The following is an 11,784-nucleotide window of genomic DNA, read 5'->3' as shown; positions in this document are numbered from 1 at the left end:
GCACACAGCGGCCGCGGCGCACGGGCGCTCACTCCGCCCGCGCAGGTAAGGGGCTCTGGGGCAGAGGTCTCCGTCGAGGTTCGCGATTCTGACAGCCAGGCCGCCGCTCTCTCCATCCTTCCTTCCCTCCCTCTCTCTCTCCCTTCCCGCAGCAACTAGCTGGGGCGAGCGACCGGGCGGTGCTGCCCGGGATGCCGAGTGATTTGCGAAGTCGGTGTGGCGGCGCGATGCCCCGTCCCGGTCCCGCTGCCTCCCTGCAGGGGGCCGGGGCCGCTCGTCGCGCTGCCTTGGCGGGCGCGGGGAGGAGGCTGCCGCAGCCGCCGGCGAGGTCCTGGAGAGCTGGGAGCTGCCCAGGGTGGGTTCCCCGGAGCGCTGATGTGTCCCGCTCCTTTGCAGGCTGCTCTGTCACTTCAGGGTGAGCGTGAGGCTGAGCCGGTAGCATCCCGGGCTTTTCCAGCGAGCACCCGCCTGCAGCCCGACACCGGTCGAAATTCAGACGTCTTCGGAGAGGGGAGGAAGATCCTCATCTTCCGAAGCCTCCTCAATGAGTGCCAAGCTCTCCAAGGAGTTGAGGCTGTCGCTGCCACCTTGTCTCCTGAACAGAACATCTGCCACCTTAAACACCAGCAGCACCTGCATCACGCAAGTGGGTCAACTCTTCCAGTCCTTCTCATCCACCGTGGTTTTGATTGTCCTGGTCACCCTCATCTTCTGCCTGATCCTCCTCTCCCTCACCACCTTCCACATCCACAAGAGGAAGATGAAGAAGCGGAAAATGCAAAAGGCTCAGGAGGAGTATGAACGGGACCACTGCACTCGCAGCAGCAATAGCAGGAGCCGGAACCCTGGGACAGGGGTGCAGGGAGAGGCACCTCAAAGAAGAGACAGCCGGCTGGGAAGACCCCCCCAGGACTCGGAGATCCAGCGCCCCTCTCCCTCGGCAGCCCCAAGCTCTCAGCAAGCACGGGCTTGTTTGGACACAGCTGGTGCTGGGCTCCTGCAGACGGTGATTTTGTCATGATGATTTGGGGGAGACCTCGCAAAGGCGTTGGTTGGTGTTTGTAAATACCTGAGTGATTATTCTAGCCCCCGAAGAAGAAAACATTGCTAATTAAAATTAATGAACAAGCCCATGATCCAAGCGCATGACAGATCACATTGTGTTTCTCACTGACTGTGTGAGGAAAGGATGCTTCTTTTTACTAGAGAAGGAGCTGCACACAGCTCCAAATATCAAGACGTCCTCCCAAAGGACAGGGTCAGGGGTGTGGGGGGGTCCCTTTACCCTGGACATCATTACCCTGAGAATGGGGACAGTCCCACTCTCTTGGGATTCCCACTGCACCCTGTGTCACCATTGCATGGTGTGGGTTTGGCATGGGTGCATGGTGTGGGGGGAGAGGCAGATCTGGCGGGTGCCTTGGGATCCGCTGTCCTCTTGGAGCAGGGCAACAGTCCACCCTGGTCTCTGTCGTTTTGTGCTAGGACCTATGCCCCTGTCCGAACCCCTCTCACTCCTTTCCATGACTGGCTATTGTTTTGTGTAGAAATGGCCACCCCTAGTTGGGCTTAACTGCAAGTGCCCTCCAGCCCCACAGCCCCGTGCCCCATGTGCAGTGCTGAGTATCCCGGTGCAGGGGGGATGGAGCCAGCACAGAGTGATGACTGAGCTTTCCTCTCCCCTCAGCTCCCTTCATCTTCAAATGCCCCACATCCCTGTGCCATGAACCCTGAAACCCAAACCCAATACCCTTTTGTGTGGCAGGATGAGGTGATGTGCAGTAACTTGCCTATCCTCTCTCAGGGGAGGTTGTCCTTGTGCCTCCTGTTGGTCCTGAAACAACCCAGTTCTGCACCAGGCACCCTGCTCTGAATGCCTGCGTTTACAGCTTCGCCTCCTAGCAAGAAATCCTGCAGCAGTACAGAGGTGGCTTCTACTTTTTTAGGCTGATAGATATTTTTAACCCTCCTAATCTAATAGACAATTAGGGACAGACAATACTTAAATTTTCTCCACTTTCCTCTCTTGGGGAAGAAACCATGCAGTTGAGCAAAATGTCTGCTCCTATTTATTTTGGAAGTGGCTGGTGTAGTTTCTCCCTAGCAAGCACCTGGATTTTTTTGTTCATGGATGGCAGGTGTGAGTGGCTGCTAGTGCTGTGTGTGTTGGTTGAAGCAGCATCGGGTACAGAAAATGTAGCTTTGCTTAGTGGTTAAGTCAATGACCATTGCTTGAAGGTGCCTTAACAGAGTGCCATATCCAAACTTTGAATCATCTTGTGTGGTATCATAGCAGAGGCAGCCCTCTACTGTGCATGTTAAGATCTGAAAATACAGCAAAGAAAAAGTGATCCTGAGGGATTTCTTTTTTAAAAACAAGTTATTATTTGTGATTTCTAGCCTGGCATTCAAAGTGATCTGAGGAGATAGTTATAGTCCACAGCTTCTAGTATTTTGTAATCACTTAACTCCCTCTCTGCTGTACTCTGCCTCCCAGGGTGGCTGTTAGGCTACAAAAATCCCGAGGCGGTGTGTGGCACTAAACTGGGAGTGAAAGCCAATTTAAAACTGAGAAAGAGGATGGCAGAAGTGCTCCTAATAGCCCCAAAATGCAGAGATTTCAGGGCAGTGTTTCTGTTACATGTGTTTATCCCGTTCCAGTCTTGCCTGGTATGATGGGAAATTGCTGTTGAGTTTGGACCTGTGCCTCCAGCGTTTTAGGCAAGTCTGTATCACCCAGCTCACGGAGCTGCTCCACCAGCTGAGGTTAGTGTGGCTAGTGTTCCTGCGGCCGAGTGGAGTTGTGCACATTGTAGTCTGATGGGAGTGATGGCTGACTCTCGCCCTCAGCCCCTATGATCGGATGCTAATGGCTTCCTGGTTGTTGCTGGGCGAGGAAATTGGCTTTGTTTTGTTTCCCCTAATAAAGGATGCATGAACTTTTGTGTTTAACCTCCTTATGCAACTGCAGCACAGTATTGCACCACAGGGATTAGATTTAGGACAATGAAAAGCGTTCAGTGGGCAGTAATGGAACTTCATGATTGTTGATCTCCACTAAATAGAGAGATATTACTTTCCCCTTTATTTTGTGCCTTTAAACAAAACAAGACAAAAAAACAAACAAAAAACCACGAACAGTGTATAATTTTGAGTTTTATAAAAGCAATAAGATGTTCCAAATCACTCCAGTGCATTTCTGGTTGATGATTCCACTTCTTTAGTGTCTGAAGTCAGACACTCTTCTTTCTGCCTTATGCACTCGAGGCATGCAATAATTCCCCAGAAGTGTACTGCTTGTCACATCTCATTGCAATTATAAAATTGCCCTATTTTTGAAGAGAAAAAAAAAGGATGGAGATATATATATCTTTATATGTATTACAGATATACAGGTATATATATTATTTATACAACCTCATGGCACTAAAATTAGTTGCAAAAATGTAACTAGAATTAAAATCTTTTATCATGTAAAACTCTTATCTGTTAAGTAGCTTTGATTTAATATTTTAATATCTCTGTATTTATGTAAATCTGTGTAAATTATGTGGTCTATAAGTAAAATTTCATACTGACTTTAATTTCTTCAGAACTGTGAGCTTCTTGTGGTGTCATTTAAGGGTTTTTTTAATTTCTAAAGTTAAATTATACAAGATACAAGAAGTTGTAAATTCCTGTTATCACACTGAACTGCTCATGTGTACTTCCAGTACACAATCCTATCGTGAAGTACTGCAAGCTTACGAGGTTTAATTGAAGGGTCTCAGGAGATCTAGCTGATACGAACAGGACACGTAGGTTTTCACTTTCGTGAAACAATAAGCAATCAAGGGAATAGATGTGGATTTTTAAAACAGAGTTTATGCTTGGAGGTTCTGTCACATCAATTGCTTCAAAACCCTACAGCTACAGCTAAACTTCTGCACTTAGCATTCAGTATTAATAAGGCTGATGCTTCTTTCCCCTCCCCCCTCCTACTTAAACTAGAAAAGTGTAGGAAATTGTTCATATTTCTAAAGCATACATTTTCAGCTAACTGTGAAACTGCCCAAAGGGTTTTGAATATACATATTTTATGCAAGTATAATATCTATGTCTCTGTATCCATATATTTAAATATTTTTGTGTAACCTTTTCTATGATATTTGATAGAGGTGAAGGCTAAATGCTTGTACCATTCTCCCACGTAAGGAAGGATTTATATCCTCTCGATGCGGACATTCTTTTTCCTGTGAATTTGCACTGGTTTCAGCAAATTACGGTGGAGACTGGGCAGCTGAATGCTGACTCCCGGAAGCACAGACAGTCTTTCCTCTGTTCAGGGGCACATCCTCCAGCTAGATTTTCCTGGTTCAGAATTGGAGACAGCTGCCCACAAGCATCCTGCATGTGTAAGAATAAGAAGTGCTGTGGTGCTCGACAGTTCCTGTCCAATCCAGAGATCATCCTGTGGAAGAAGCACGACAGCAGTGAGTTGGTTTGTATATCCTAGCGAGAACTGAGAGCCTGCTGGACGATGCCATGGCAGAGCTGGGGCTGGATCAGGCTATTGATGATGCCTTGTCCTGCACTCCCCTCCTCAGAGCCTGCTGCTTCCATGGGTCTTCATCCAGCTCCAGCTGTCATCAACAGGAGTGGCTCCCACTGACTGCCAAAGGACTAGGATTCTGTCTGAGATCCGGAGGGTGACAGCTCTCCACATGACCACCATGGGTCCTCCTCTGCATCTGCCCCATCAGCCTCTGCAGGGATGGAAACTACTGCATCCCACAAGGTCTGGGGTTCTTCAACCTGGTGGCACCAGGGAACTTGCACTGCTGCAGTCAGCTCTGCTTCTATAGACTGAGGTGTTTAGGTTTCTACGTGGATCCTGTGTGGATCATGGACAGGGAATGCCATTTTGTTAAAATGTGTCATTCCAGCATTTTTTTCGGGAGAGGTTTGTCTACTGCAAGTGTAGTCTCGGATGAAATTTGCAGATTCTCCATTCAGATATGTTACAGCTTTTGATACATCTCTCAGACTTACGTCTATATATATATATATAGATACATATCTCAAAAAAAGAAAAAAAAAAAGAAAGCTGGACAAAACACAAAGAACAGAGACTCCACATTACAGACAAAACTGTCCTACGACTAAAAAGGTGTGTGTGGGGGAGGATGAGTTTGTTTTATTTTTAATTAATGCTAAGGACTACTATCTTTAATGTAAATAGCAAGTTACTCTGTGATTAATGTTTTCCATAACATTTCTAAGTAGTTGCTATCTTGTTTCTGGAAAGCTATGTCCAGTGTTATGAAGCAACTGTGCTTTTCTTCTTCTGTTGTTATGAATATGAGTGCAACTTTTATGTAGGGAGGAAAAAGAACATGGTTTGACTCTATAGACAGGGCCGAAATATTTTAAATCCAGTTATAGGACTTGATTGGGTTTTTTTTCTTTTTAGTGGTTATTTTCTCTGCACGTTTGTATTTTTGTATGGGTACTTGAAGCCCTACATTTTAATAAGTATGCAAGGTATGAAGGGAAACACTAAAAATGAAGTAGGAAACATTCATTTTCCTCTTTTGTGTAAATTGCAGAATTTATAATGACTTCGATACCATTTCATTACATTTGTCATCTCTGTAGAAGTCGGCATGACTCATAGAAAACTTTAATAATGATTTTATTTATGTTAAAAATTAGAAATACTTTTATCCAGGACTGACATTTTCATCTCTTTCTGGTATCTAGCTCTTTTTTCCCCCTGAAGCCAAGTTTTCCCTCTGATTGCTAAATAAATTTCTAGTAGAGCAGAGCCTCCTTATGTTTTTAGTCTTCTACATGTAGGTCTCTGGTCTGGATCCAGCCAAACTCAGTAGTGTAGGAAATGTATTCTGAACTTGCAAGAAGTGGATGGTGTAAGAGCCTTGAGGAGAGAGGTGACTGGCTGACAAGCAAACAGGTGAAATGCCTGGCAATGGTGATAGTTTCCCCATTTGGAGCTGTGGAAGTAAAGCCTCCCCATCCGCTGGACAGACCTGAGTGAAGGGCGACCCATTCCAGCCACAGCAGAGGCGAGTATCAGTCTCTTTCCTGATACTGTTGCTCTAAAACATCATTTTCTATATGACACTAGATCTCATTTCTTTAAATTATATGTAATAGTTTTCTTATTCAAATTGAAGAAGTTTTCATTGCTTCCTTGGTACTCTATGTTCTCTGTGGATAACTAGAAGAATTAATTTTCCAACCCTTTTAATCCAGTGTCTCCACAAGCATCAATTTTGTATGAGTTAGGAAACAAACAAACACATAAATAAATATTTGGATCAGAACACTGGCAGTAAAAATTGCCTTTATTTTTATATGTTAGTGTTCCAATTGTCTTTCTCTGTTGTTTTCTGCCTTGAAATGGAGCAATATAATCTGTTCATTATTTTACTTTTCTAAAAAGGACAAAGAATTTGAAGCAAGCACTGCAAAATACACATACACAAACAGGAAAAGATTCCTCATTGAACAACTGAACAAAATTGTGTAGGTTTTGTTAGTTTCACAGTTAATTCTTTGTCCTCTGTTTTTCAGACCCCCTCCAGTCAATTTTCATTCATAACTCACATACAACAGGTAGATTGCTTTTCTTTTATGATTTTAGCTTTGTTTACTACACAGTCAATGACAATGTACAGGTTAAAACTTTTCAAACATCTTATAATCTAAAAATAAGAAAGTATCCTAGGGGATTATTGGAACTGTAAATAAGAGCTAAGTATAGAAGGTTAGAGGGAGAAAACATTAGCTTTATAGTACAACAAAACCAGCATTGCTGGAGGATGAATTCATGATTCTAAATGAGCACCTTCACATTGCATTCCTGGCTCTATCACTCCACATTGTGAGGCTCTCAGCTTCCAAGCTATTTATGTAGTAAGCTCTACGTAACTTATCTATTAAACAAAGACATGGAACCCACAAATATATAGTCCTGAAATTAATAAATCAAGCATCATACACATTAAAAAAGTACTGATACCATAATACAAATGGAAACAGTCTTTATGCTAATCACCTGGCTTGGATTATTCAAGTACTTACATTTGGCAATGAGGTCCAAGGGGCACACTGCACAGCTGGGAGATGGGTGGCTGGGCAGGATGTTTGAACAGTCACACCGAGAGGCTCAATTTAATTTTTAAGTTGAAATGGAATATTATGAAGGAGAGCCAAGACAACTAATGTTTATTGTACCGTTTCATCACTCATAACACTTTCTTCAGTGCAGAGGGCAGCCTTGTGTGGTTTTGAGCAGAGTGCTGACTAAGGTAATAACAATACAGGAAAAGACAATTCTTGGGAGTAAACCCATCACTAATGAAATTCATGGCAAAACCTCCCTGAATTTAGTGGGGCCAGGACTGTGCCCAAGATGATACCAAATCTCACTCCCTGCTGGCTGTTCATCCCTTGCCAGTGTCATCAGACTCTTGATTTCCACAGTTAATATTTCTAGGGCACATTGATTTCTCTTGTCTTTCGACTCACAGTCCATACCCTGCTCCTGTGGGGGACGACAGAGGATCACCTGGGGCTGGCTACCTACATGGAACATGCTCATGCTTTTCTTTAGCTTTTGTTGTGTCCTGCTATTGTCTCTAAATCTGAATCTCCATGAGAGGTCCTGTCTGGTTAGTCCATAGGACGTGCTGTGTTGTCCAGGGTTGCTTCTTCCTCTCAATGGGCAATCTCAGCCTATCTCTGAGGTTTTAATTTTTTAATTTCAAGTGATCAGTTGATTTGATTTCTGCAAAGATACTGTAAGACTTTGCCCTCTTTCTTGATCCAGCATTGTCACACATTTACCTATAGCTCAACTGTATTGTTATGGTATCAAAATCTCTGTGACAAAGCAGAAGCTTTTGGGAAAGTGCTAGACTTCAAACAGTCTGAGAAATCTTGGCACACTTCCCAACATGGTCCATTGGCTCTGGAACAACATCACATTTCCCGATTAAACTGCCAGCCCTGGATCACAGGCTGAAACTGCTGAGAAAGCATCATTCTTTCATATCAAGAACATCACTGTAAGGAAAAGTATCAGTTACTACAAAGGGGAGACTAAATAAATGAGAGGATGTGGTGATAATATGGGTATTAATGTGCAAATATGTAAAACCTGGGAGACAGACAAGGTCAACTGAATGTCTAGTAACATCTGACCACCTGGTCCACAATTTCTTCTTTTAGATCAGATTACCACAATCCATTCTTTTACTTGTGGTGTTGAACACTATTAGATATATGCTTTTCCTTTGCTGCTCAGCTAGAAAATTCAGTCAGTAAGCCTCTGGTTCTCTATGAACTCCAGCTGAACTGTTTACAGTCTATTCGTTTTCATTATAGAACTACAGTTTCTATCAAACCATCCTTTTCATGGGCATCAGCAATAGCACAGGGGAGCCCTCACTTCTAGCACGTTACAGCTCATTCAACCTGGCAACAGTCTTGTGTAGAGGACAACCATCCAGGTGATCATATGGGATCACTGCAAAAATCTGTAAACAATTATTGCATTTGAACAGAAAGCAAGAAACATATAAACTCTGAGACAGCCATGTTTTTTTACCTATCTACAGTGAAGCGAGTTCAAAACATGTCTGCTCAACACTTGAGTTATTCTGGATTTATAAACCTCTGGAACTGAGCTGGCTATATGGACCATTACCTATTTGACAGAGCTCCTTTAAAGTCAGTTACTCCTGAGGGATGATGATGAACCGAGGGAAAGAGTAGAAAAGGTAGCTGAGATGCGATGGGTGGATTTTGGTACTACTGTTAGTGTAGTGCTGTAGCCATACTGGAGGGATAAGAGGAGATTGCTCAGGCAAGTACTCCTGCAAGTGAGAAAACATGACTGTACCACACAGCTCCTGGTATGAGATCTGTGTGTAGTGACTTTTATAAATGAAAACTTCAGATAAGTACAGCTTCCAGAGAAACTCTTCAGATCGCTATGATCTTCTGCTTCCTTTCAGAAAATCTAATGCTCTGGAAAACAGGATCTCAAATTATGTCAAAATAAAGTAACAGGACACCATAATCTATGTGAGAAAGACACTAGGCTGGCAAATCTTGATTTGTTCATAGTCTGGGGACTTTACTACCTGATAGTCTTGCTTCTTTTCTGATGATGTGCACCAGCTGTTGCAGCAAGGGGCCAGGAGGAGTTCAGGATTCCTAAGCATGCAGTTCTCATTCAGCTCCTTCAGACTGGCTGTCAAGAGGAAAATGGAAAAAAACTCACCTCCTACCATGCAAGGCATGAAAAAAACAACTTTCTGAAATGAAGAGATATTGCTGGCTTAGCACTGGTGATCTGGTAAGGAAAATTTTCAGGATTTACTTCACACTACCTTGGCTTGAGTAACTTCTCAGCCTGAGGAGGTTTCCATTTTCCTTCCTGATCCTGTCCTCTGCCAGCATTCTTCCAGACCACTCTTACCTGAATTCAATGTTAGGTCTTCACTAACTTATTTTACTGTGGAGCAAGTTATGGTACACTTGTATGGATGTATAGTGAATGAGTTAGTGAATCACAAGGGAGCAATAACCACTGGGAGGGCAGTGGAGTAGCATCCAGCAGCAAGTGGAAGGATGCAGGGGCACTAAAGCCTTCAATACAGTTTTGTGAGGAAGGGCTCATGAGTCCCATTTAGACTATCTGGTGCTTAACATCCATATTGTGAATATCTGGGATTAAAATACAGATAGCCTGCTGTGGCTATGGAACTTCATATGGCTAGGGTACTGTCACACCTCACTGCACAATGCCCACAGCCTTCTTCACACTCCATGGTGTCCAGCTGCATTAGCTTGCTTTCTCCTTTTACCCTTTGAATGAAATCCTTAATGTTTCTCCAGATATTCCCCTGCTCTCCTGTATGTCCAGCCTCTTACAATGTCTGCAGCTCCCATTTCTGACCTGGCTGGCTTGCAGGTGGCATGTATGGAGCTGCATGTCTGAGGGTGAATTGATCAGTGCGCACAAGGTCCCGGTTATCCCTGCCTTCCTCCCCAGACAGCCACCAGCATAGGCTCGATCCCCAACTTAGCCACCCACAGGTCCCGTAAGAAGTCAACACCATTCAGCTCTCCACTCTTTATTCAAACTTAGTTGAAATCAGCCAATGGATGCAAACGCTGTTGCGGGAGGAAAACTAACAGGCAGTTGGGCAGTAAATTTGCCTGCACAATAATGTAGGCGTTACTGAAATAAGTTATTTTTCACATCTCATGAATTGTAAGTAAATTTCAAGACTTTTCTGATGCCTGACTCATAGTTTTGAAATGTTTGGATTTGGCAATGCTGCTCAACAATACCTTTGAAGCCCGTCTGCGCTGTTTATACACTCTTCTTCAACCTCCAGACATTGTCTGTTTCCTTTGGTTTTCCAGACTGTAATCTTTCAAAGCAATAAATTAGGGGTTTGTTTGATAATTGTGATGGTTGTGTGGAGCTTGTTCAGAGGGTGAATCATAGATTTCTAAGACTAAGAGTGGATCTGGAGGCATATAGACGCAAAATTATCTACAGTCTGTCACAAACAGGATTTTAATCCAGTAACTGATTCTCCTGCCTGGCAGGTCCAATGGCACAGAAGCATTCATTTTTTAGAAAGAGAGTCACAGCTGATTACCAGCTTGCAAGTGCTGGCAAATCCAGCTCATACTTTCAAAAGTTGTTTCAGTGGTTGCAAAAGTAACCTAAAAATGAAGGATTTGTTCCTTCAAGGCAATATTTTTTAATATACAGAATGAAGTTGGCATATGCAGCAGTTATTAGGACACTTAAAAACAGACATCTGGCAAGGAAGGTAAGCCATCTGTGAAAATACAGTTCCTATTACATGTAATAACCCAAACAATGCCCCAGTCATAAATTCATAGCACTGCGAGTGTAAACAAGAAGGTGTCCTGGGGGAAAAATGCGTGAAAGTGTTACATATGCAACCATGCACCTACTCGGAAAGTGTCAGCTGAAATAAATGGAATGTTTGTGGTCTCTGAAATTTTGCCTCACAAAATAAACTGGTTTTATAGATTTACCTTTTTCTCTCCTCATTCCCCCTTATTCCAATGTCCCTTTAGTAAAAATAAGTCTTCTGCTGAACCTGAAAATATTTCTCTGCTCCTCATTGACAGCAAAACAGGCTGAGGTTTTTTAACCTCACACTTCATTGAATGGACCAAGGGCTAGACTAAAATGCTACTGAAGTTAATGGGAAGCTGTTCATTCTGATGGGATTTGGATTATATCAGAAATATTCGTGATGCATACCTCATAGTTTTTAGGGCCTAGTGTGCAATAGGCCTGCAATATTTGCAAGTCAGACAGCTTTTTACAGGTAAGTATCTGAAAACTATTTTGCCTGTGGATGATACAAATTTATTTTCCAAAGAAGAATTAAGGACATAGAATAGTCTCAGTAGATTTCTTGAAGTTAGAATTAAGCCTGCCATTTTATGGTACTTCGTAGGCTGCAGTTACAGGAATCTGTAACTGTAGAGCAGAAGCTAATAAAATGTGCAGCCTCCTGAAGTTACAGACAATCTGATCTTGTCTAAGATTAGCCAGATTTCTTCTCATCCTTCCTCCTTTGAACAGTGCAGTAGCTGTAGGGCTAGAAATTGCAGCTTTTATTAATGGATTTAAGGGGGTTTGCAAAATAAAATCATCAGGGCTTTGTTGCAAAGGAATGTCCCTTCCTTCCTCACCTCTGAAGGCAAAGTAACCAT

At 43.2% G+C, this 11,784-nt stretch overlaps 1 protein-coding gene across 1 annotated transcript; it reads left to right on the top strand.

The window, feature by feature from the left end:
- Window positions 1-544: 544 nt before the first annotated feature.
- Window positions 545-1,021, top strand: LOC308218570 (uncharacterized protein C11orf87 homolog; the record flags this gene model as incomplete). The annotated part of the gene is made up of 1 exon (XM_080612779.1): window positions 545-1,021. The coding sequence occupies one exon, from the start codon at window positions 545-547 to the stop codon at window positions 1,019-1,021; it is 477 nt and encodes a 158-aa protein (XP_080468905.1).
- Window positions 1,022-11,784: the final 10,763 nt, after the last annotated feature.

The sequence above is a fragment of the Psittacula echo genome (genome assembly GCF_963264785.1).
Source record: "Psittacula echo genome assembly, chromosome: 3".
NCBI classification, from domain to species: domain Eukaryota; kingdom Metazoa; phylum Chordata; class Aves; order Psittaciformes; family Psittacidae; genus Psittacula; species Psittacula echo.
Note: the sequence above shows the minus strand (reverse complement) of the source record. Positions and strands in the feature narration are given on the sequence as shown.